General features: G+C 36.5%; 1 protein-coding gene across 1 annotated transcript in view; it reads left to right on the forward strand.

Annotated features, from left to right (window-relative positions):
- The first annotated feature begins 1,386 nt into the window (after positions 1-1,386).
- fchsd2 (FCH and double SH3 domains 2) overlaps positions 1,387-24,759 on the forward strand; it is a 95,897-nt gene continuing 72,524 nt past the window's right edge. Inside the window, exons 1-3 of the mRNA XM_077193904.1 lie at positions 1,387-1,639; positions 4,947-5,044; positions 22,903-22,948. Of these exons, the coding sequence (XP_077050019.1) occupies positions 1,619-1,639; positions 4,947-5,044; positions 22,903-22,948 (165 nt within the window). The 5' untranslated portion in view covers positions 1,387-1,618. The remainder of the gene's footprint in view (positions 1,640-4,946; positions 5,045-22,902; positions 22,949-24,759) is intronic.

The following is a 24,759-nucleotide window of genomic DNA, read 5'->3' on the forward strand; positions in this document are numbered from 1 at the left end:
CTTGTATATTGAAACAAATCCTTCCCTCGTGGGTCAAAATTACCTGAAGCCCTAAAATTATACTTTTTATTTTGTCCAGAAAGCTTGTATCATTACATATTATTAATATATATATATTTTAATTTAATACAATTTGCAATTTTTTAGAGATTATTTTTTGTTATTATTTATTTTATATACTTTTAAATTACTATATGTTATCAATAAATTTTGTGCATAAACCTTTTAATTCAGCTCAAAATATCTTACATTGGGTGTCTTTGAAAAATATACAGTACATTACATGAGATTTCATGACTCTTGCCACTAGATGGCCATATAATCTTTATAGAGCAAATGATCCCCCTGGGTCCTAAAGTCAGTTTCAATTATTTCTTCAGTATACATTCAGGTTACTGTTTAGATATATATAAAAAAATTTGGTAAAGTTTAGCATGTTTAGTTTTAATTTTGAGGTTTTTTTTCTTTTATTTAGGTTTCCTATATATACTGAAGTGTCAGATATTGTAATAATTCAAGTTAGTAAGGTGTAGGCCTAGAGCAGGGGGAAATGTAAAACCTTAAAGAATATTTATTTGAAAATGCTGATTTTAATTCAGAATTATAAAAATGCTGTACAGCTTCAAAAATACTGTTATAATTTCACCATTTTCGCCATTTTTTTTTTTTTTAATTTCAACCACATAAACTCTAATCCAGTCAAAACATTTTTTGTGTGTATATTCCAAGTTTCAAGTGCGACAAAAGTCCTAAGGTCTTGGACCACTCCGATGAACACTCAGTTTAATTTTTTTATTATTATTATTCATTTTAGGTCAAAATTACCCGAGTAGAGGATGATGGGAGGGAGGTTCAGCCATAAATGAGTTTCTTAGACATGATTATTATGCATGATTGTGTAACATCCAATGCTTTTGATTGTATAGGATCTATGTCGCCAATAGTTATTATTCTTTATTGTTGTCCTACAGTGGTGTTAGAGTTTCCAGAACTGTTCGTCAGTATTTATTTTATCTATGTATACATCTATTTTACAGTCTAATATTTTTGCAAGTCTGCCAGAAGTAATTCAAACTGTGTTATGTTTTCATCCTGAGGATAAAGAATCTTTCGAATTGCGAATTTTACTAGCTTTACTATGGCCAAGACCTAGGTCATGAATATTAATGAACTCTTTTCGACGTTGGCGCATTCTTGGACTGTCCAATCAAAAAACTCAGTTATTATTTAAATAACCAGCTGACTGTTGCTCACGTACTAACGACGGCCAATAATTTACGCCCAGTGAGCGAACGTCCCGTTACGTAATTAATATTCATGAGCTAAGCCTTCACCGTAGTATGGTTCGTATAGCGGGGTTCGGTGTGTCCGGTCCGGGGCGCTGTTGGGCTGGTTTTACGGTTCGAGCCTGCTCTGTGGAGGCAGATTCTCTCTTTCATTACTTTCTCCCCTGATCCGCAGTGTTTGTTCAGTGTCTGCCCGACTGGACCTGCTTCATCATGGCCGTCTGAATTCAGATCTGAATCCCAGTCTGATCCCCTTTTCTTAATAATCAACCTCGATCGCTCTGGGGTATCATTTCTGTTGGATTTTACTTCATTTGTGCCAATGTTCAAACATGCAGCCTCCGCCAAGAAAGGTAAGAAACCAGCGTTAGAACAATGTGTGTGTATGTTTTTTTTAATGTGATTTGCAACATTGTTACATTATCCCGAAGTTGCAACTTTCTTTCCAGCCGCTGTTTGTTTTGAAACAATGTAACGTTATCTGTTTTTATTTGTAACGGAAACGATGTAACAAGAGTTTTCTCGACCAGTATTGTTTTTATTGTTGTTTTTGAAGCAGCAGCGATGGTAAATAATCCTGAAATCCAGAAGATATCTTTAGCAGAGATGATAGACGAGTGATTTAGGGGCTGATTTGATCTCAGATAACGGTTAAACCATGCAGCCACGAGATTCGTTTTTTTGTGTGTTTTTACTCGGATTGGAGTCACCATGCTTTTGTTAAATAGACGGATCAGTGATCAGTACTCTAACCCTAAAGTCTGACATTTGGTTACACATCTCGCTTAAATGTGTCTAAATGTCATTCACATCGTGGAAATATGAGTTTAAAAACATATGTCCAATAGAAAGATGTTTTTCTGTCTCTCTCAGAGGTGACAGCAGCAGCGGTGTTGGATTTCAAACTCATGTCCCACAGGCTGTATGGAGGAATGTGAAATTCCCTCGCAAAAAAACATCGTATTTCTATCATTCCACACACATTCGTGTATTTTAATCATCAAGGAATTACATCATAGCGTAAAATCCTTAAAGGTGACGTTTGACTTTTTGCAGTTGCTTTGCTTTGTCTTGTGAAGAGGAGAAAGGCAGATAGCATGTAGCACAGGTTTACACCACAAATAACCCAGTTATTTTCGCAAAATTCTGTTTTAAAATGAAAACATAATACAAAGATGTGTATGATAATCGTTTGCTTTGGTCGTTGTAACGCTAATAATGTTTGCTTTAATTTAAATGCTCGATAAATTACGTTTAGCTCTTTCTACAGATGCAGGAGACAGGATACCGTATGATTTGTATAAATGTGTGTGCTTCAGAATGATTAAAAGGTGCATTTTCTTAACAGACAGTAAATATGTTACCTAATATCTATTTTAAAGCAAACATCTATTTTTAAAGACACTCTGATCTGTGTCTGACATCAGTGTGGATATTTCCATAAATAACTGAATATCTTCTCCACTGTAATAAATGCCTGTAAAATATGCTGTTGCTTTTCTCTGACGCAAATGCTGCTGTTAGTGTTTCCTCCATCTCGGAGTAATCATCCTTCACCTGTACAGCTCAAAGTGTGGATGAGAGCCATGCAGCCGGCTGTCATACTGTGTGTTATGGTGCAGCCTGCAACATTGTGTCCTGCTGATGCTGCCAGGGTTGGATACCGAGGCGAGCTGTGTTATTTTCCATCCTCTTTGGCTTTAACCTTTAGGGAGTTGTTACAGAACCAATTATCTCCTCACCTGCCAAGTGAAGAACTTCTGTAGTAATTAACAGTTTCTCCCTAGATATTAGTCAACCTGTCCGGGCTCATTGGTCTGGTCCCGTTGGGTTTTTCTCGGCTGTGTAGTCGCATTTGGGTTGTGAACCTCAGGTAACCTTTATGTGTTTTATTTGAACACAACCTGATTAAACCCAGGACCATGACCATTTGTAGGGTGTTCCATGGACAGTTCTTAAAGGGATAGTTCACCTAAAAATGAAAATTCTGTCATTATTTACTCACCCTCCTGTCGTTCCAAACCCTTAAGACTTTTGTTAGTCTTTGAAACAAATGATGAGTGTTTATGTGAATAACAGACTAAATTTAATCTGTCCATCATATAAAGCGATCGTGTCTCTTCAGAAAATTTTGGACTAAACCGCTTAATTCATATGGGTTAGTTTTATGATCTCTTTATGAACTTTTTGAAGCGTAACTTAAAAAAAAAAGTGTTATGATCGGTTTAGGATTGTTTTGTCAGCCTAGTCATACCAGCACAAAGCTATTTATAGGTTTAATCAATGTTGAAGTGTTCTATATCATTTCATCCACAACTTTCAGTTCCAAATGTGAGCAGTTAAAAGTCTTAAACAAAACTACCACCTGCATCTTTTACTGTTGACCTCAAAGCTTTTATGTTTGCAAATTCCTTTAAATCTCTTTCCTGTAACTGGTGTAACACTACACTCTTGTAGTAAAAAATAAAGGTTCTTAATTGTCATCTATGGTTCCATGAAAAACCTTTAACATCGACGGAACCTTTCCATTGTTCTACAAAATGTTCTTTATAGTGGAAAAAAGGTTCTTCAGACTAGGAAAAAAATATTCTTTTAAGAACGGTTTACTAAAATGGAACCAACATTTTTTATTTTATGGCATCGCTGTGAAACTGTCCCTTTTAAAACCTTTGTTATTAAGAATGTAAAAAAAAAAAAATGTGCCAAAAAGTTATTTCCAGTCAATGAATTTTTGGACCAAATACTATGGTATGTGAATGTGGTACTTATTCAGTACCATGGTATACTGTTCTAAATGTGTGGTTTTGCTGATTACTTCTACTTCTCTGTTTTTGATTCTGTACTGAAGCAGATTTTATATAATCTTTTTGTGTAATAGTTTCAGATGTAAAAGTCTTCAAATATCATTCAATATGGAATCTTTGAATGTGTCATGCCAGGAAACCATTCCTGTCATGCTAACTAGCACATTTTCCCCATAATAAAAATACATAATTCATCTTTACTGTTTTGTTATAATCATTTTAATCTTATCCAGATTACATAACTTGGAAACATTTCAGACAGTTCAAAGCCTTGGAAGCATTTGAAACTTATGGTGATACATTTCTTCCAATATATCCATGTCTGTGGAAAAAATGCAAATATCGGTTTTTAATTTTGGTACAGTTTTTATTCAATTAAAAATTGTGTTTCAGTTGATGTAATAATGTGTACTTTTAATGTGTACGTTATGTTCATGCATTTGAAATAATTATTATTTTCAAACAGGTTTCCAGACTGGTCAGATTGTCCTGCCCACAAACTCACGCCATGTTTTGAGTTGCAGCATATCAAACTGGGACAGGAGAAAACATTTTAACATCCCAAAAATGACACGCTTCAGCTTTAATTACTCTCTTGTGACAGCAAGTGACATTATAGGTTTTTTATAAAGAATCAACCATAAAAATGTTCGAGTTTCATTGCAGGACTTGTTCTCTTGCTGTTTGGCAAGGTTGTGAATTTGCCGTTGTGGTTCATACAGCTGACTGGAGCTGGAAACACAATAATGAGCTCATGTGGGACTGTGTGTGTGTGTGTGTGTGTGTGTGTGTGTGCCTGTGCAACTGGCATGTGCCATCCTCGTCCTCGCCTCTAATGATGTCGTCTGCTCTTCAGGTAAAAGTGACACAGGAATTGAAGAACACGCATACGGAACAGCTCGGCCGCCTGCACCTTAAACACCAGACAGAATGTGATTTATTGGAAGATATGAGGTAAGCCATTAAATGAAAACAGTGCCTAAAACACGCATGCATCCATAAAGGTGAAACAAATAAAACAGAACGCAGAGAGCGAGAGAATTCCCCTTCTTTTGAAGACCACTGGGATTGCAGTACCGGGATGTGACGAAGGCATTTCCTTGTGACTTCCTGCTCGCAGGGCCAGTCGTTCCCACAGCTGGAAGTCATAACAGTGCTGCTCTTCTCTTTTTTTTTTTTTTTTTCTTTCTTCCCTGTTTTTTTTCTCTCTCCTTGTCTTCTCTTAAAATGGATTGAGGTCTGGTTCAGAACAGAGGGAGGGAGTTGTGTTAAAACCACTGCTTTTGGACATGGAATTTATGTGCGTGTTTTGCGTGTATGTGTTTGTACATGCTTATGGGTGTTTATGAAGATATTTGACAGTGGCACACCCTCACGAGGGAGCTGAGGATGAAAATTGCTGTGCAGTCAAAATCTGCAGGCTATTTTGGTGTGTGATGGAGTGAAAAGAAGTTTCTGTCCAAAAGCGACCGAGAGAGAGGATGAGGATAGGTCAAACTGCATATTTTTAACAAGTGATTTGTTGATGGATAGTTTGAAAAGTGTAATTTCTACTGCCACTAGTGGTAGGGTTAACTTTTCACTGTGTTAAACCATTTAGCCTTGTCTATGCTCACAATATTAGCCGCAATATATGACCTGATTGGCCTCCTGTACAATTTTTTTTTTTTTTTTTTTCGCATCTGATTCTTAATTTTAGAAGTCTTCTTTGTCATACTGTTTGGAGAAAGAACAAACTTTATTCCATGCAAGCAGCAGAGTCTTTGCATCTCTACACAGAACAGCTAGCAGCACACTTTAATAGCTTTACGCCTCATAGCTAAAGACCTTCAGCTTGTATTTCTGCTGTCCTCGACTACAGGCAGTATATAAGACAAAAAAGAAAATAGTGAGACATGAGTCAGCTAACCATTGGGAATCCTGCCAAATGTGCAGTTTCCTAGCTTTTGCTAGCGATGATGCCACTTTTAAAGGTGATGCTTGTTATTGTTTTTTATCTTAAAGTGCTTTGTTTAATGTGCAGGAACAACTCCAAGAATGCTATTGAAATATTGATCTGTTTGTTTGAGGTCTGTCATAATGGAAGTGAAGGTTGAAATGCATGGAAAATCTGTTTGGAAACTCTTAACTCTTAAATTTTGCAATATTGTCACTATTTGCACAGAAACTACACACTTTACCATGAATTTGATATGATACCATAGAATATGAGAGATGGAAATACGGTCTGTTGAGGATTTCATAATGTCTAAGATTATGTCTAACTTGCAATAGATTTTTGTCCCCTTAAAAATGTATAGAAAGATATCGTTTCAATGTTGATTTTTAGATGAATGCAGAGTGGACTACACTTTCATATAAAGCCTATTGAGTCCATGAAACCTATTTAGCCAAATCAGTCTAAAGGTACGGTCACAGTTACTGTGTTGCTCAGTGATTTTTCACGGTTGAAATCGAGTCAGTTCAATAGGAATCAGTGTATTTTCGGCTGAGGGATTTCCTCACACAGGTTTTGGATGGGGTTCAAGTTGGTTATGCAAATTTGCTGTTTGAACAAAAAAAATCGTCTTGGTTTGACTTCGGTGTGATCTGTGCCTCATGCATCACTACACTATTGATAATGGATTTTTTTGCCTGCTAAATTTTGCAGAATTATCTCTAATGTTTCCGCACCTTAACCAAGAAAGGGACTGGGGATGTGCAATTGATTTGTTCTTTCAATTTGTGCTGTTTGTGTGTCGTATAATGTAGACTAGCATGAGAAGATTATTACAGATGCCAAAGCTCATTGCTACATTAATTACATTACATTTCCATGGATTTAAAGTTGACTTTATGATCTTCTCCATTCTCAGTGTCAAAGACATTCATGGATTCAGACTTTCTCCTCTGTTCTTTGTTGCTCTGTCTGACTCTTGCTGACAAACCCATACACAAACATTCTCAAGGTGGTCTAGTGGGATAAATCAATGTCTCGGCCAGGAGTCAAAAAGCCCCATTGATTGAGCTTCTGAGTTTGATCTTCCCGTTTACCTATTGGCCCACTAATGCTCTGACCATAATAACTCAGACATGACGTGGGACGGCCGTATGAGCAGATATATTATAACTCTAGAACTACAGTACAGTCATGCTCACACTGTCTCAGATAAGGGTGAGTTCATAGTGTATTTTGGGAAGTGCTGCTGACTCTTACAGACTGGAACGCTGGTGTCGGTAGTAACTTCAAACATGAAGGTCTCTGCTGTAGTCTGTGTGTTTTTATTTCTCCTGTTGCTCACCAGTTTGCAAATGCGCAGACGTCGATCTGATCAATTGGCCAATTGAACATACTTGCAGCCGTTTACTTGTTAACTGTGTCGAGGGAACTTCCTGTTCATTTCTGCCATCAGGAATGGTTAGGAGTTGATGATAGGGGGTTGCATGGCTTATTTGTAAAGTCAAATTGGCTATTAGTAAAGTCAAAAAAGATATTCTGCTCTCTAGAAATGGCTCAGGTGAGTTACCTGAGTCGTATCTAGTGACTGGAATATCTTGAAGGTGGACTTTTTTTTAAACTTTTTTTTCAGTTAGCCTAGTAGCTGGTTTGATTTGCATTGAGAGATGATCGTATGGAAAGTACCCCATGCCAATCTTTAGGTATGGTGAAGGGTATGTGATGATGTGGGGCTATTTTATTCCAAAAGCCAAGGGAACTTTATCAGGATGCATAGTATCCTGGATCCATGAAACAACTGGCCTTTAAAAATTAAAATCTGCCTGCCTCTATGGGAATTTAACATAGGGGTTTCCTGACTTATGCACCCTGTATTTTAAGGAAGAACATTTATTTATTTACAATACATTATTCATTCACAAAGTAAATTGGTGTCCTTAAAGGTTGGATTTTTTCTCATTTTTTAATAAAGGCATTAAGATCAATTTCCAAAAGATTATTTTTTTATTCCTCTTTTTAGTCAACTTTAGCATAGGTGTGTTCACTTATGCTAAGCACTACAGATATTTAAATTTTTATTTTATTATCTAACTGCGCTCAGCTGTTCGTGTGTAAAAGAACACTCAGCGCATGAAACACCCAGTGCATACAGTTGGCTATATTTTTTTAATTAAATCACAATCCTTTGCGATCTCGTAACCGTGCTAAGCCATATCATGTTTTCAGGTTTTTTTTAAAACTTACTTGTAGCCACATGATTGAGGAATCATACATATCTGTAGTACAAAATACACATGGTGTAGGATGATATATTTGCACAGGGCAGCGTTTGATGGACCATATCTATATCAGAGATGCCCTGATACTGCAGACAGGAAGACATGGGAGGGAGTTACGCATGAGGGATTGTGGGAAATAATTGAGGAATACTGTGGGATATTAAAGACAGTTGTTGTTTCTGTAACTGACGGACAAAGCAGATTAAAGCAAAGGAGATGAGGGAGAAATAGTTGCTTCGCTATTGCTTTGTGTTGTTTGTTTACGAGAGACTCATAATGAGTTCCATCAAGACTCTTCTGGCTGGATCTGTTTCTTTTGGTTTCTTACACTTTCTGACTCTTTGTTTCATTGTGTACCCACTAGACAGTTTGATATATACTGTTTGTAAAAAAAAATTGAAATGATTACAGTTCAAATTGCGCAAATTGAAATTGCGCCCAATCGAAACGCGTCATTTTCGCAAAAACTCCCATATATTGCAAAAAAAGTTTTTATGCTCGCATGAGGTGGATTTTAGGCAATTCTAAAAAGAATTCTTTTCAGTAGGTGCGATTATTTTTGGAAGAAGACGAGACCGATTTCTTTATAAAACTCATAAAAGACACAAGAATTACGGAAATACTGGATTCTAACCAACAAAGAAATGCCACAATTTATCAAGACCAGATATGAGGGAGAAACACTTAAACACCTCCTATGTGCCGCTCCCAAGTATAAGGGGCTTTCCTTGCCATTAATCCTCGGATAACAAGCCTACGTCTTCTTCGATTAAAAATAATTGCTGGTGCGGTGGCTGCGATATATATATATATATATATATATATATATATATATATATATATATATATATATATTCCATGATTTTTCCATGAAAATTACGTTTTAGTTGCATAAAATCGGTTAATGTCGCGATAGGTTTTTATCGGCATTTAGAAAACATCGCAAAAGTTTTGCGCAAATCTGTAATGGAAAGCAGGCTAGTGTGCATATAATATTATAAAACAGATAGTTCTGAGACTAAATTCTGATTTCAATTGGAATCGTATTTAATATCTAATATTTATAATATATATATTAATGTGAATATCATTTTGTACTGTTGACAGAATCATCTTTTGGTTTGTGACCATCAAGTTTGGAATACAAAGAAGATAAACAAATTATATTAGTGTGAATTAAAGAGTTATTCACCCCAAAATGAATAAAATTGTCATTCCAAACCCGTTTGTTTATCTTTGAAACACAAATGAAGATCTCTTAAATGAAATCTCAGAGATTTCTGTCTCTCCATTGACAGTCCACGCAACTACCACTTTGTCGCTTCAAAAAGTTCATAAAGAGATCGTAAAACTAAATCCATTTCAATTGAGCGGTTTAGTCGAAATTTTCTGAAGAAACAAGATCACTTTATATGATGAACAGATTGAATTTAACATAATTATTGAATCAAACTTTTTTATAAAAAGTGGTAGTTGCGTAGCTGTCTATGGAGGGACAGAAATCTCTCAGATTTTATTAAAAATATCTTCATTTGTGTTTCAAAGATGAACAAATATCTTGAGACATGAGGGTGAGTAAATGATTGTGAACTATCTATTTTAAAGGTTTAATTCACTGGTTTATCTAAAAAAAGAAAACAACATTATTAAAATTAAAATACACACCATTTTTGCATTGAATTTCCAGCAAAAATAGCTACGTGATATCAAATTAGAATTTGGTTATCGTAGGCTGATGCTTTCCTCATGTTGGCAGTTTGAGTTATCCAGTGTGTTTTCTAAATAAGATCTGATCTGAGCATTAACACTATTGTCCAAATGTACAGAAATCACTCTCTATCATTTTTTATGAATGAGCTTTTTTTTTTACACACGCACGCACGCGCACACGCACTTGCACTCGCACTCGCACTCTCACTCCTTAATGCAATTGAGTCTTCCTGCCTCCTGAATCTCAAAAACTCCCTCCTGAATCCCTGTAACACAAAAGAAGATATTTTGAAGAATGTTTTAGTGTTTTTCTGTTCTTACAATGAAAGTCAATGAGGCTAACTATTGTTTTGGACCCCATTGACTCTGTATGGACAGAAAAAACAGGTGAAACCATGTTAACTTTTCGGGTGAACTATCCCTTTAAGTATTAATCCGAGGACAATGTCTGATATTTAGATTATGAGCAGTAATAACGAAATGCCTCTGAAAAATAAAAAAAATACTTTTCCTTAATAAACATAAACACAATAAACATAGTTAAATTTTAAAATGCATAAAGATATCATGCATAAAGATGAATTAAATTGATCAAAAATGACAGTAAAGATATTTATAATGTTACAAAAGTAAATTTCTATTATAAAAAATCAGTTATTTTAAACTTTGTATTTGTCAAAGAATCCTGAAAAAACTAATATCAAGGTTTCCACAAAAGCAAAACTGATTTCAACATTGATAAGTAGAAAAGTTTCTTGAGCAGCAAATCCGCATATTAGAATGATTTCTGAAGGATCATGTGACACTAAAGACACGAGTAATGATGCTGAAAATTCAGCTTTGTTTCAGAGGAATATTTTAAATTTTAAAACATTAAAATAGAAAATGGTTCCTTTAAATTGTAACAAGATTTCACAATAGGATTGTTTTTACCAAAGGAAAATGTTCCTCAAACAAAGCTATCAGAAGACTTATGTATATTAGGCTATATTACTTTTAGGCTGGTTTCATGATCTTTATTTAGGTAATTATGAGGGTTCAATTCCCTAAACATTTATGAGAAGTTGTAATAGTGATTTTGCAAGCACCACCAACTAACACCATGAATCTGTATTATAAAACTTTTCCCTGATGTCTTTTAGAGCAGTAGAACAATAGGAGCGAGAGAGGCCCAGACATGCCTTCTATCCTAGAGAGAGAGAGTGTGTGTGTGTGTGTGTGTGTTGTGTTGTGTTGTGTTGTGTTGTGTTGTGTTGTGTTGTGTTGTGTTGTGTTGTGTTGTGTTGTGTTGTGTTGTGTTGTGTTGTGTTGTGTTGTGTTGTGTTGTGTTGTGTGTGTTTGGTGGAAAAAAAGCAGATGACGTTGATCTGGGAAGAAAATGGCACAAATTCCTGGAGATTTCAGGCCGTGCCTTGAGGATGGAGGCATTAGAACACATGACACAAGTAAAAAGATTCGAATGAGAAAAGCGAGCCAGTTTGTGATATTATAGAGCGTGATGGGTGGTTTTCTGAATGGGATGAAGGAATTTGAGGAGGCATGTGAGAGCAGGCGGTGCTCATAAAGGAAGGAGGAGACCTGTAATGCTCGACTCCAGCAGCGTCCCACTGGAGTTCACATTCTCTCATGCTCACTTTAACACAGTCATGTTCTCCTACCCAAACGCACAGCATTCATAAGCAAATTCAACCGTGCACATTTATGAATTCTTAAAGAGAGCAAGCAAGCCAAATGTTTCAAAGTGGAACGCTTAACACACGCTCCAGAATGTCATGAAAACATGCAGGTCACATTTCACCATAAAATGAATGGAAATTTTTTTACAGGAGAGAATAAACCCTATTTTAGAATTTGATTTTGCATTAAGACAATTTAATTATTTCCCCCTGATTAAAATTTTCTGTAATGGATATACCTATTTATAAGAATTTATAAACTGTTTTGCATATTGCTTAAATTGTGTATCACTTTACACTGATATTAATGAGAATTGATTTTGCTTAATTGCCATGAAAATAATGTCACAATGTACACTACTGTTCAAAAGTGATAAAGACATTTTTGTGATGAACAAAACTTATAGCATAAGATATTTCTTTCAAAAATCTTACCAACCTCAAACTTTTGGATGTCCTCAATTGGCTTTTTTTTTCTTGACATTTTCCTAAGGAGGATGCCACATCAGACACACACACACACACACACACACACACACACACACACACACACACACACACACACACACACACACACACACACACACACACACACACTTGGCTGATTACATCGGTTTCACACCCAAACAATCACTAATTGGAAAAGCTGGAAGTGAAACACAAGGCCTTGACCTCTCCGACCTCTTCCTCTCCTCTCACCAATAGCTCAAACTCCTCCGACATTCCTAATTAGATCGAAAACTCTCCTCCTAATGCCCATCGATTATTTTATCTTTCGCTCTATCTCATCTCTGAGTCTCTCCTTCCTTTTGTCTTGTCCTGTTGTTGTGCTTTGTTTTTATTCCCTAGATTTAACTCTCCCACACTCTTGTTCTTGATGGTGTTTAAGTCAACGGCCTTTATTTCTATTTTTCATGCTCAGAGTTTGTGAATTAGATCAATAACAATATGTATTAAAGTTCAGTGTGTGTGTTGTTTTGTAGCAGTTGCTTTCTAGTGATCAGATGCACCATTTTCACCTGCTAGGTGAGAAAACATATAAAAAGTGTACAATATACTTGTTGTATAAAATACAAGAGGGATCCAAGTCATATCTAGAGACTTGGTTACAGGACTATTTGGCATGGAATTAGATGGTTATGATTTATTATTGTATTAGGTTGTAAAATTTCAAGCCCAGAAATGGTTAACTTATCTTTCTTGGAAAGAGAAACAGCGTCATTCAAGGTTTACTGACCTCTGGATTACTTTTATCTGTTTACAACTTTAAACACACACACACGTCACTGTCTCATCTGTGTTTATGAATGTTTTATTTCCTTTTAGGAAGTAATTATTCAGTTAGAATTTAGTGTACACAGATTTGTATGAACAACTCTCATCATGTAACCTATGCACAGCATCGCTAAAATTATATAAAAGTCATGCATAAAAATGTCTAGATATCATTGCAACATAATACTTGTCACGATTCCTGTCTTATGTTTTCCTTGTCCTGTGTGGACTTTTGTTTATTCCTGTTCGGTGCTATGTTTTGTAGTCCTTTGTAGTTTTTCTTGTTTATTAGTCTCTCCATGTGTTTCTAATTTGCCCTTGTTATCTTGTTTAGCTTGTTTGCCTGTGTATTTAAACCCCTGTGCCTCAGTTGTTGTTTGTCGGTCGTTGTTGCTGGTAGCTGTTCCGTGTTCCTGTCCTGAGTCCATTGGAGTACCTGTTCATTTTATTAAAGAGCTTGCATTTGGATTCTCTCTCCGCTTTTTCCTTCCTGCATCGTTACAATACCAACCCAAGTGTTGATTGGGATTGTTGGGACACACCTCTTAATTATTGAATTGAGGTGTGTCAATTAGACCCATTGCCACAGGTGTATATAATCAAACACCTAGCCATGCAGTCTGCATTTACAAATATTTGTGGGGATACTGGGGGGGAAAAGGGTTGTTCTGAAGAGCTCAGTGAATTCAAGCATGCTACTGTAATAGGATGCCACCTTTTCAATTAGTCAGCTCATGAAATTTCATCCCTGCTAGATATGCCAAGGCCAACTGTAAGTGCTAGTATTTGAATGTGGATGTATTTAAGAACAGCAGCAACTCAGCCTCGAAACAGAAAACCACGTAAAGTTACAAAGCGGGGTAAATGAGTGCTGAGGCGCATGGTGCGTAAAAGTCGCCAACGCTCTGCTGATTCCATAGCTGAAGAGTTTCTAAACTTTCACTGGCATTGATATCAGCACAAAAACTGTGTGGCGGGAGCTTCATGGAATGGGTTGTTCATGGAGTGTCAAATCGAGCTGTGTCTGATCACACCGCCACTGGACTCTAGAGCAGAAATGTGTTCTGTGGAGTGACGAATTACGCTTTTCACTCTGTCTGGCAGCCTGGTGGGCAAGTCTGGGTTCGGCAGATGCCAGGAGAGCATTACCTGCCTGAATTATTTTCGGCCAACTGTAAAGTTTGGACTGGTAGAGGCGGGATAATGGTATGAGGCTGTTTTTCACGGGTTGGGCTAGGCCCTATAATTCCAGTGAAGGGAATTGTTAATGTTTCAGCATACCAAGACATTTTGGACAATGCTGTTCTTCCAACTAGGAATGTGCCAAAATCTGAATACCTTATTTGTAAAGGCATGGATAATGGCTTCAAAATGAATAACAAATTGTACCGAATAATAGAAAAAACATTCGTCTGACACTGTTTGCTGGATAGCATAGCTCAATATTATACATAAAACTCTAAGATCACTACACAATAATGAATGTGTGAAGTGAATTAGTATAAACTCTATGATCTAAATGAGCGCCATTCAAATACTGCGTTGCCTTCTCTGTGCATCTCAGAAATCAGAGCTTGGCAAGAGTAATATCAACCAAATACTACATCATACACATTTTCTACTATTTGATATGTCCATTTCAATTATTTAAACTTTGTACTATATTATGTACGAATTAAATGAGCACAGCATGATCTCAAATCAAATGGCCGCATTGCTATCTCTGCGCGTCTTTCAAGAGTTATATAACTAAAGCTGGGCGCACACACTTCCAGATATTCAAGGCAATTTTGGACCAATTTCTCCCCTTCTGACAATCCAAGTCCCTATGATCTTGATAGATGTACAGATTATTTTTATCAGATTTTTCTGTGGTGTGAGGTGTGTTAAGAGTGACTGAATCTGCTCGGAAGAACGTCGGTGTGTAGCAGCGGCTTTACTAAACAAGAATAGCATTGTACAGTGAGGCATTTAAGATTATCATAAGTCATTACCTTTAAAAATAATTGTAATGAAAAATTTTCCTATCAATATATTTTTAAAATTCCTAGTAATCTATTAATCTGCATTTACATTGCATGTATCCATTTTGACATTCCATATTTTTATCACGTGCTACTATTACTGTCAATTACAATTTCGAGAGCAAAGCCTGCTTTTATACGAAGATGTCATTTCCAAAACTTTGCAGTGTGTAATTGGCCATTGGCCCCTTTATCAGCATGAAAAACAATACTTTAGTTCAAGGGATTATAGCTATATAGCCTGGAAAGGGCGAAAGAGCGTTCACTTTACAATCTCTAAAAAGCTGTTATTCATCTCAGTTTGTGGTTTCACAACCTATAAGATAAAAGACCTCAGCTGCATCTGTGTGCGTTTGTAGTTTTTTTGTTTTTTTTTTTGGAGATTCCTGCTTTTACAGCTTGACTCCAAGCATTCAAATTCCACAAGTCTGCCTTGTGTGTATCCACACTAAACAACCTCTGCTGAAAGTGCCATTCTGCCCACCAGTGTTCTGCTCGCAGTAAATGCAACACTTGTGTGTCTGAATGCTTCTTTTATAAGTCATCAACATTACAATCAACTTTTTTCCCCCTTTTCTGAAAGTGTTGCTGTGCAGTTTAGGTGTTCAAGTTGGTTGGTTAATACTTGGCATTAGGGATTTGTTGATATTGAGTAACAGCAACAGTGTTGCTTCCAAGAGGAATTGTTAAGATTGTTTTCAAGATATAATGATCAAATTAGCTCATAACATTCACCTTCTAATTGCAATCATTTATTTAATTATTTATCTGCTGTTCAATCCTGGAGGACTGAAAGGGGTTTCCAATGCTGGGTTTTTCCCAGCTGTAGACAGACGCTCCAACCTGCTTGTCCCAGATGAAGAACTGTCATCAGACATCCATGGCTCCTCAGGCTGAGATGCTGCTTTGTAATTAGCCACTCTGAGGTTTGCTGTAATTATTGACTTAGACTCGTATCTTAACCCATTTCCTCTTCCTGTGGATGTCTCCTCTTCCGTCCCCATTCTCTTTGTTTCTTATTATTTTTGTAAATGTATCAGAATGCTGTACTATATACCATTTTTGCAAAAGTGTTATGTAAATTTTCAAAAATGCAAATTAATCATGTGTAGACTAGAAGTCACTTTTTTTTTGATAGTCTCTTATGCTCACCAAGGCTGCATTTATTTGATGAAAATATACAGTAAAAACTGTAATATTGTGAAATATTATTGCAATTTAAAGTAACAGTTTTCTACTTGAATATATTTTAAAATGTTGAAAAAGCTGAATTCATTACTCCTGTCATCAGTCATGTGATCCTTCAAAAATCAATTTCTATTCATAGATAGAACAGCATTTATTTGAAGTAGAAATCTTTTGTTGCATTATAAATTAATTTACTGCCACTTTTGATCAATTTAATGCATCCTTGCTGAAAAAACAAAATCTCATTGACCCAAACCTTTGAACACTGGTGTACACCAGGTTTGGCAGCGTAGCTCACAGAGGAGACAAATTAGTAGACGTGACCTCAAGGCCAAATGACCTCTGACCCTTGCTATGCTGTTTCCTATGTAGGTCGGTCGTGGCAAAGAGTTTAACATCTGGAGTTCACATGCTCCACTGTCTGAATGCAGTAGTTTCTGGTGGATCGTACTTCCTGCCTAGTAGCAAGCAACCAGCTCTTACCCCACACACGGAGTCTGTTAATCCTTTGACACAAGATGCCGCCTTCTGTTACCACTCTGTAGTTTTGGATATCACCTTAGTATCCTGTGCAAAGTGTAGAAAAAGACAGTTATTAATAGTAAACATTAACATTCCATGTTCATACATTGCCAAAAACGTTTGTTTATCTATAAATGTTTGTATTTTTATGTTTATATATTTTGTGATTTATATTTATTTATAACTATATTAAAGGGGTCATGACATGATAAATCAAAATTTCCATGTAAGAGGTCTTTGTACGATTAAAACATCATGCAAGTTTCATAGCTTAAAACATCCTCCTCATTATAAACAGCCTTCATTTAATCAAGCTCCAAAAGCTATTTTTGCTGCATCTGTGACGTCACACGGGCAAATACATTTGCATTTGACCGCCTCCAGAGCAAGACATCGACGAATAGTTATACATCATCACACTAGAAGCACGCCCACTGGCATGCAGTTGCTTAGGGTTGGAAATTTGGCTACACTGAATGTGAGTGTCGCCAAAAGCAAATAGAAGCCATTATAATCACTGTCTACACACTGACTACACTGAATACAGTATACAGATGCACGTTCAGTTTCTGACATACTCTACGTGTTTGAGTCTGTTGACAACAGGACAAATGGAAGAGTGAAAGAACGTTCGCTTAGATGCGTCGTTTAAACAGCTTGTTTGGATCCCAGCGTTGGAAATAAGTGGATGGATTATTTGAATGTCCTCCCGGATCGCGTCCGAGGATTATATGTTTGTTCGGCATATTTTATATTGTAAACGAGGCACAGTGTAATAGAGAGTTCCATTTTTGATAAATGATGAAGCAGCCAACTGTATTGGATCTGACAGCGGCTGCATCACAAATGAAATTATTTCATTATGCATTGTCTGTGAATGATGGTTTTATATGGAAAATGTTTTCAAAACACATGCTTTTATGCAATAAAGAGTGGACGTTGATACCGTTTGTTTTTTTGTGGGGAAAACTTAATACTATAACTAAGTAAACCTCAAGGAATTAATTAAAATGATTTTAAAAAATCCATTTCATGACCTTTAATGCAAATATATGAACATATTATTTACAGTATATATTTTCTTTTGCATTCAAAGTCGTCTTGGAGTGTGTTGTGAAATTAAAGATGAAATGGAATGTTAATTGTAAATGAAAATAGCCAAAAGATATTCGTTTCAAAATTATTCACACCAAATGTGACAATTTTTTGTTGGAATCTAAGAAAAGTTCATCGTCCAGTCTAAAAGAGTCCAATATAATGCAGCTTTGTGACAAAAAATTATGCAGATTGGTGAATAGGCATTTAGTCAGACGATATGTATGTGGGGAGGATTATGATGAAGCAGTAAAAGATGAATTGGTTTTCTTTTTTTACAACAAAGGATGTTCTTGCAGCAGAAAGAGGATCTGTGGTAACACCTGCTCTTCACAGATGTGTGTGTGGTTGGTTGTGCGTATGTGTCTCTGTCTGTCACTGTGTGTGTATGCATTTTCATTTATAGATGCCACTTTTGGAGGTATCGACAGGCTAAATGCGTCTCCTTTTCTTATTATAAACACAAATACGATAAAATTTACAGTTAGCAGCGAGACGGCTCTCAGGCGCTTTTATTACAGAAAAATGGTACAGTTCATCAAAACGAACAAATGTCCTGGTAGTTTGGCATGTGTCCCTGCTGTTCAAGGAGTGAGGGAAAGTTCTGTGGCATGTAGAAGGTTGTTCCAGTGGAGGGGATCTGGCAGACATCAGGCCTGGCTGTGTCTCGCTGTACTGGACCTCAAGGTCACCCTGTGAAGGCTCTCACGAAACCAGTTTCACCCCAGGAGAAGTGTGATGGGGACTTTATGGCAATGCAATTAGCACCAGGTGCACGTCATCCCTATAAAGATAGATGATTTTCATTTTCACAGCCCTCCTCTTGACCACACACTCCTGGGGTGTCTATCGTTCTGTTCTCTAGTTCTCTATGCTATGAAATACATTGAAACACTTCATGCATTGAGCATAAAGTATAGTGCTGTTTTTAAAATATGTGTACTTTTGTTTTATTTCATCAAAACAGATGCACATGCAAAATGGCATTCCATGTATTAATAGGTATTTTGAAGCATTTTAGAGCATTCATTAGGGCTGGGTGAAAAGACCAAAAAAATAGCACAATATCATATCAGTCAATATGGATAATTTTCACGATATATGTCAAATCCTTAAGTTTAAAGGCAGATCTTTGCTCCAGAGTGACAGTTAATTGTGGTTTTATCATCAGACTTCTCTTTATCATCAGAACATGACAAACACTTGCCAAACAGGTGAACATTTCACAAATTAATATTAGCCTACATGTTTTGTCTCTTAGAAATGCACATTTAAACTGCAAGAAGAAAAAAGACATTTCCGCGTGTTTTGAGAATGTCAATGCTGTTTCATTTGGCTTTAAGCTGGTTTAAATCATGAGGCATATGATTTGTTTATAAGGGAGAACACTGCACCAAACTTAAACGCTTTTCACTGGATCTGACAGTGCTGTTTATTGGTCGTGTGATGCAGACAGCGAGTAAATGCATTTTCCCCTAAGCTCACGCTGCATTGTCTTTTTTGAGCCGAGCTGATAAATGATCCGTGTGGCGTGGTTCAGATGAGTAGCTCTGTTTCGTTACACTTTTGCCGCATTTGCCATTTAATGTTTCTCATACGCAACAGAAATAACAGCGCTTGTCAGTTAGGCAAATTGGTACTGGTGCCTGTGTGACGGTCTGCAACAAGTGTATGCAGCATTATTTGCATAGCGCATAACGATTATATCGAAGATTTAGCAAACTTTTGTTATCACTTTAAAGAGGAAAATTATATTCCAATAATTATCGTTTTATCGCCCAGCCCTAGCATGAGTAAATTAATGTAAATAAAGTCTCTTCGAACTCTAATTACAAACAGGATCTATTTTTTAAGACGAAAAATAAGGCTTCACATACTGTATGCACACTGGCTCTATTTCTCTGACAGCTTGTGGGACTTATGAAGACATTTCTGTTGTTCAGTGCAATCTGAAAATTTCTAGGAAGTGAATTTGTCAGTGTGCTGAAAGGATTTTGACACTGGGACAGGCCTAGAGATGATTGACTGCCTGGGCAGTGCATTCGCGAACAAGGAAGCTGATTGATAGACAGCCCATGGCTGCATCGCTATTCATATATATCTGTTGTGTAGTAAAACAAACTGTCGATTGGAAAGTACATACTTGTAAGTACATAGTAAGAGAATTTGGCAGTATTTAGAATGTCATAAAAATGTATCTTGCATGAATGCAACAAAATACCAGAAATTGTATTTCACTGAGGCACCTTTGGCATATTGTTTAAAATCTGACTTTATAAAAAATACTTAAAGGCTACACGTTAATATGTATATTAATATTAAAGTCCATTCCAAAGGGAGTTATTCTCTATATCATTAATCACTATCATTAATCACTGTTTCTGAACTCCCTAAAATGCCTCAATTGTATTTTTGAGGTTTCTTCCGGGAACAAACACGTCAAAATATCCTTCACAAATCCTGCCAATGGCATACGCAAAATAAAGAGTGCGAGGCCTGGTCGAGTTTCGTTAGTAGAGTGTGGAAACTCAGTTTCCCAAACATGGTGACCAATCACCAAACACACTGGTCCAGCTGACCAATCAGAGCAGCACATTGCCCTTTTCAGGAGGAGGGGCTTCATAGAGACAGTTTGTGGGATTTTTTTTATTTTTTATGTAAGCATTAAAAAGCTCCTAATATTCTAGGAGACTCCAAAAACAAAATTAAAAATTAAGACTTTGAAAAAGAACACAAAAGAAGGTGTTTTGAAGAATATTGGTAACCAAACAGTTGATGGACCCCATTGAGTTCCACAGTAATTTTTATATATATATATATATATATATATATATATATATACACTATGGAATTCAATGGGGCAGATCAACTATTCGGTTACCCATATTCTTCAAAATATTTTTCTTTTGTGTTCAGCAGAAGAAAGAATTTCATACAGGTTTGGAACAACTTAAGGGTGTGTAAATGATGACAGAATTTAAAGTTTTGGGTGAACAATTTAAATGCTGTGATATCAAAATTGGAATTTCGTTGGCATTGATATTGACTTTTTATATAGTGAATTGGGATGCAGTGCAGATGTGCAGTAGATACCGGTGTCTTTAAAGAAGCCTTTACAGCAGCCATGAACTAGGATGAATTGTGTGTTCTCTGGCCAGTAGGCTCTCGGAAAGTGAAAAGTGATGAGCAAGCATGTGTGACATACCACACAAAATCTCTTCCCCCTTAAACTATGGTGCTATGTAAGCATCTCACCCTGTTTTGATAGGACGCTGGGTCTGGGCCACAGAGGGGTCCTGTAGTTTGGTTTCCTTTGGAAGTATTTCTACGGGCAGGGGGGAGGTGCGGAAATTGCTGTCTTGCATAAAAGCAATGTCGCCGAGTCCACATACGCACACGCACTAATCCCATAAACACAAACCGGCCCCCATAGGATAAGACCCAACCCGCTGTGACATTCCTCCAACATTTTCAGGCACGCATGCAATGAAATTGAAATCATGGGATGGAATAATGGGAAAAGGAATTGGAGTTAGTAAAGCGAGGGAAAAAAACAGTAACTTGATGGGTTTTTTTTTGTCAGCTTGACTCAGACTGTACTCATATGTAATGCAGTGAAAGGACAATGGAAGTGAAGGGAGATGGATGCATTGCTCAAACCATCATCTGTCTGGATGCCTCCTTCCCTCTGGCTCGAAAACCAAAGCAGTCATACCAGGAAGAATGTTAAAAACACCATCTCCACAGGCAACTCGCAGTCTGATGTGTGAGAATGATGAATAACTCTTGCTGCTCAGAGATTTTTAGCTTCGAAAATCACAACTGGGATCCTTGTGACCTTACGTTATGATTTAAATTCAGCATGAAACCAACACTGACCCTGTTTACATTCTTTATGCGTATTCCTGGTCTGATTGTAAATGTTATTCTAAAAAAATTGGTCTAGGGTTTATTTGGAAATAATTTACAATAAATGTCACAAAAAAAAGTAACACGTTGAATTAAACATGAAATTTTGAAGTAGAAAGACTGAAATAGTCTGTTTGGTTTACAGCTTAGAAAAATCCTTCTCTCACAGTCTGTTCATTATTCTAAGAAAAAAAATGTTGCTAGCTTGAATCAATCTGTAATAACTTGCAAACAGCTTTATTTTTCAGGTGACGTCATCTAGGCCCTACATGTTTAACTTAATGCTAGTTAATATAATAAGCAATAATAGCAAAAGCCAAAGAGTGTTTCAGGAGGAGAGTAATCCTCCACAAATTCTGTTTTTCTTCATGCAAATAAAAACAATCACCTTTTGCAATAGAGTGCTGCAGTGATGACTTATTTTTGTAGGCCAAACATACATTAATATCACACTGGTTCCTTCTTCAAAAGTTTTCCTTTTAGGATTACCTTTTGAATTATTGCAGAAAATTATCTCTGTTCACGATTCTTACACATTTTGTTCATTTATGACAATATTATTCACAAATTAACTCCGTTTTTTTGATTTTGAGGCTAAATACAGTCAGCATATAACTGAACTACCCCACGGTTGCGTGACATCGTCACCACTTTGAGCTTTTGACAACTCTTTCAGTCTTTATTTAAAAACAGTTCCCCTGAAAGCTTGAGTTTGAATACTTTACAAGAGCGTGATTACAAACACAACCAGACTATTAAAGCAAATTTGTGAGTAGATGAGTTTACCTGTTTAGTATAATGTCTCCAACAACCTCTGTTGTTTCATTTAGCCACTTGTTAGCATCTGTTTTTTTAAAGACAAGTAAAAGCTTTTAAAAAAATCTCAAGACTACTGATGTATTTAATTTTGTAGAAAAAAAACTTGTGTTAGCTTGTTAACCACAGACCTTAGTCTATTTCAATCCTTTTACCCAAAAAAAAAACAATTTAAAAAATCCATTGATTTCAGGACAAGCGGAAGTGCTAAAAATGCGAACTTTTTGCCTACAAAAATACGTCATCAATGTAACACTCCATAGGCTTCAAATATGTAAGCTATATATATATATATATATATATATATATATATATGTATGTGTAATACTTATTCTATTCTGTTTGAAGATCTTCAATTGTCTGTTTTTCTTTTTAATTGCAGAACTTACAGCCAGAAAAAGGCCACTCTGGAGAGAGATTACGCGCAGGTGAGACTACGGTCTTTGTGTTCCTGTATGATGATGATGATGATGATGATGATGGTCAATGATGTTTGTGGGATTTTGTGCATCTTTTCGCCAAAGTCTAGAGTGTTGATTACAGCCCTGTTGCATTTATTGTTATCAAGCTACAGCCATTGCAAACGTTCAATGCTCTTTTGGGATCCAACAAAACAACAGAAAATCCTTCGCCAACCCTGGTTTATTGGTAAAATAGGACCACTGGAAATCTGGTTCTTCCAGCATATTATTAAGGCATCTCCAGTGTTTGATAAAACTCTTAATAATAGGACTGCACTCAGATTATTGATTTCAGCTCATTTCTGTGAACCATGGTTGAGTTAAGCAAACACCATGTCAGAAGTCTTATTTCCTAATGTTTCAAACTTCTGTCGCCTTTGAATGTTGGAAAGTACACACACAGTTTTTGTGCCAAGTAAGGCTTTGCATAGATGAGGTATGATTTCTGTAAGAAATGTTTTTTTTTAATGAATGCATCCTCAAGTCTTCCATTTGTTGGAGAAATGGAACCAATGAGCTTCTGTCTTGTAGTGTGCATTAAGCTATTTTCACACTGGTGTGAGAAAGTTACATAAACAACGCAAACTTTGATCAGAGCCGTCAGACTGAAACGGATTTTCAGAAATACGATTTGAATAGGATTTCAAACCACATATGAGTTCAAAATGGATTTGTAAAAAAAAATAGCTTTTGTGTGATTTAAAACTTTTTCTTTCTTTTTTTGCGTTTTACACTTGCTAAATATGAGCAGATTCCAATCAGATATGACCAAAAAAACAGATTTGGACTTGACTGTCTGAATGAGGCTTTTGGCTTTTAAATGATTTCTGGCGTTTTGTTGGATGCTGAATTGTGACCAAGCATATTATCTTGCAGTTTAATTTTAGTTGGTTTGTTCCTCAAACTGCATGATATAGTGGAGGTTTGCACACATGCATCATGTTCAAGCATGACAAAGATCAAAGATTTGTTCACAGATGATCAGCCCTTGAAATGATGACACGGTTAAGCTCTTATTAGGTTTTAAGGTCATTTCATATTTCACAAGCGCAGTTTTTACATTTATCATGCATTTTGACTTTAGACATGATTCTGGCAAATTTTATAGCCAAGATAATGATTTTGTTTTTTATTGCACCTGTAATATCATAGTGTTTGTCAAAAAGACATGCATTCTGGTCTCTCCTGGCACTGTTTAAAGTGTATTGCACTTAAAGCTGAAGCATTTCCAGAGTGTTTTATAGTTCAATGCAATGTTCTTTTTAAGTAAACTAAAATAGAATCTGGAAGAAACGTGTCTGGTCTTGGTCGACCTCTGAATGTCCTGCTGTTTGAAGTATGCTTAGAGTTTGCTTTATCTGTGTGCACTGCACAGGTGTTAAACTAGAATTACTTCCAAGATAAAACTAGATAGACAGGAGTCATTTTATGCAGCATTCACAGCATAAAAAAACAGGGATGACATTTGTCGGATGGCACGCAAATGCTACGTCAAAAGAGGTGAATGGATGCACGCTGATCCTGAGATTATATGCCACAGATTATTAACCGTTGGATTAGGAGCTCATATTTTGTGTGCTCATGCACATGGGCTTGTGCGTGTGTGTGTACGGTGGTCCTAAGTAATGTGTGTAAATGATCTTGGCTCAATTTTAAGAGTATTTGGGCACAACAACACTTAATGAGACAGTATTATAGTGCCAATGATGTGACAGCTGTATTTAGGGTTGTGCCGATAGACGATAGTATCGTGTATCGACGATAGCCTGAGATTTCGC

The sequence above is a fragment of the Siphateles boraxobius genome, unplaced genomic scaffold (assembly GCF_051911475.1).
Source record: "Siphateles boraxobius isolate OS27281-9 unplaced genomic scaffold, OSU_SipBor_1 31, whole genome shotgun sequence".
Classification (NCBI taxonomy): Eukaryota; Metazoa; Chordata; class Actinopteri; order Cypriniformes; family Leuciscidae; genus Siphateles; species Siphateles boraxobius.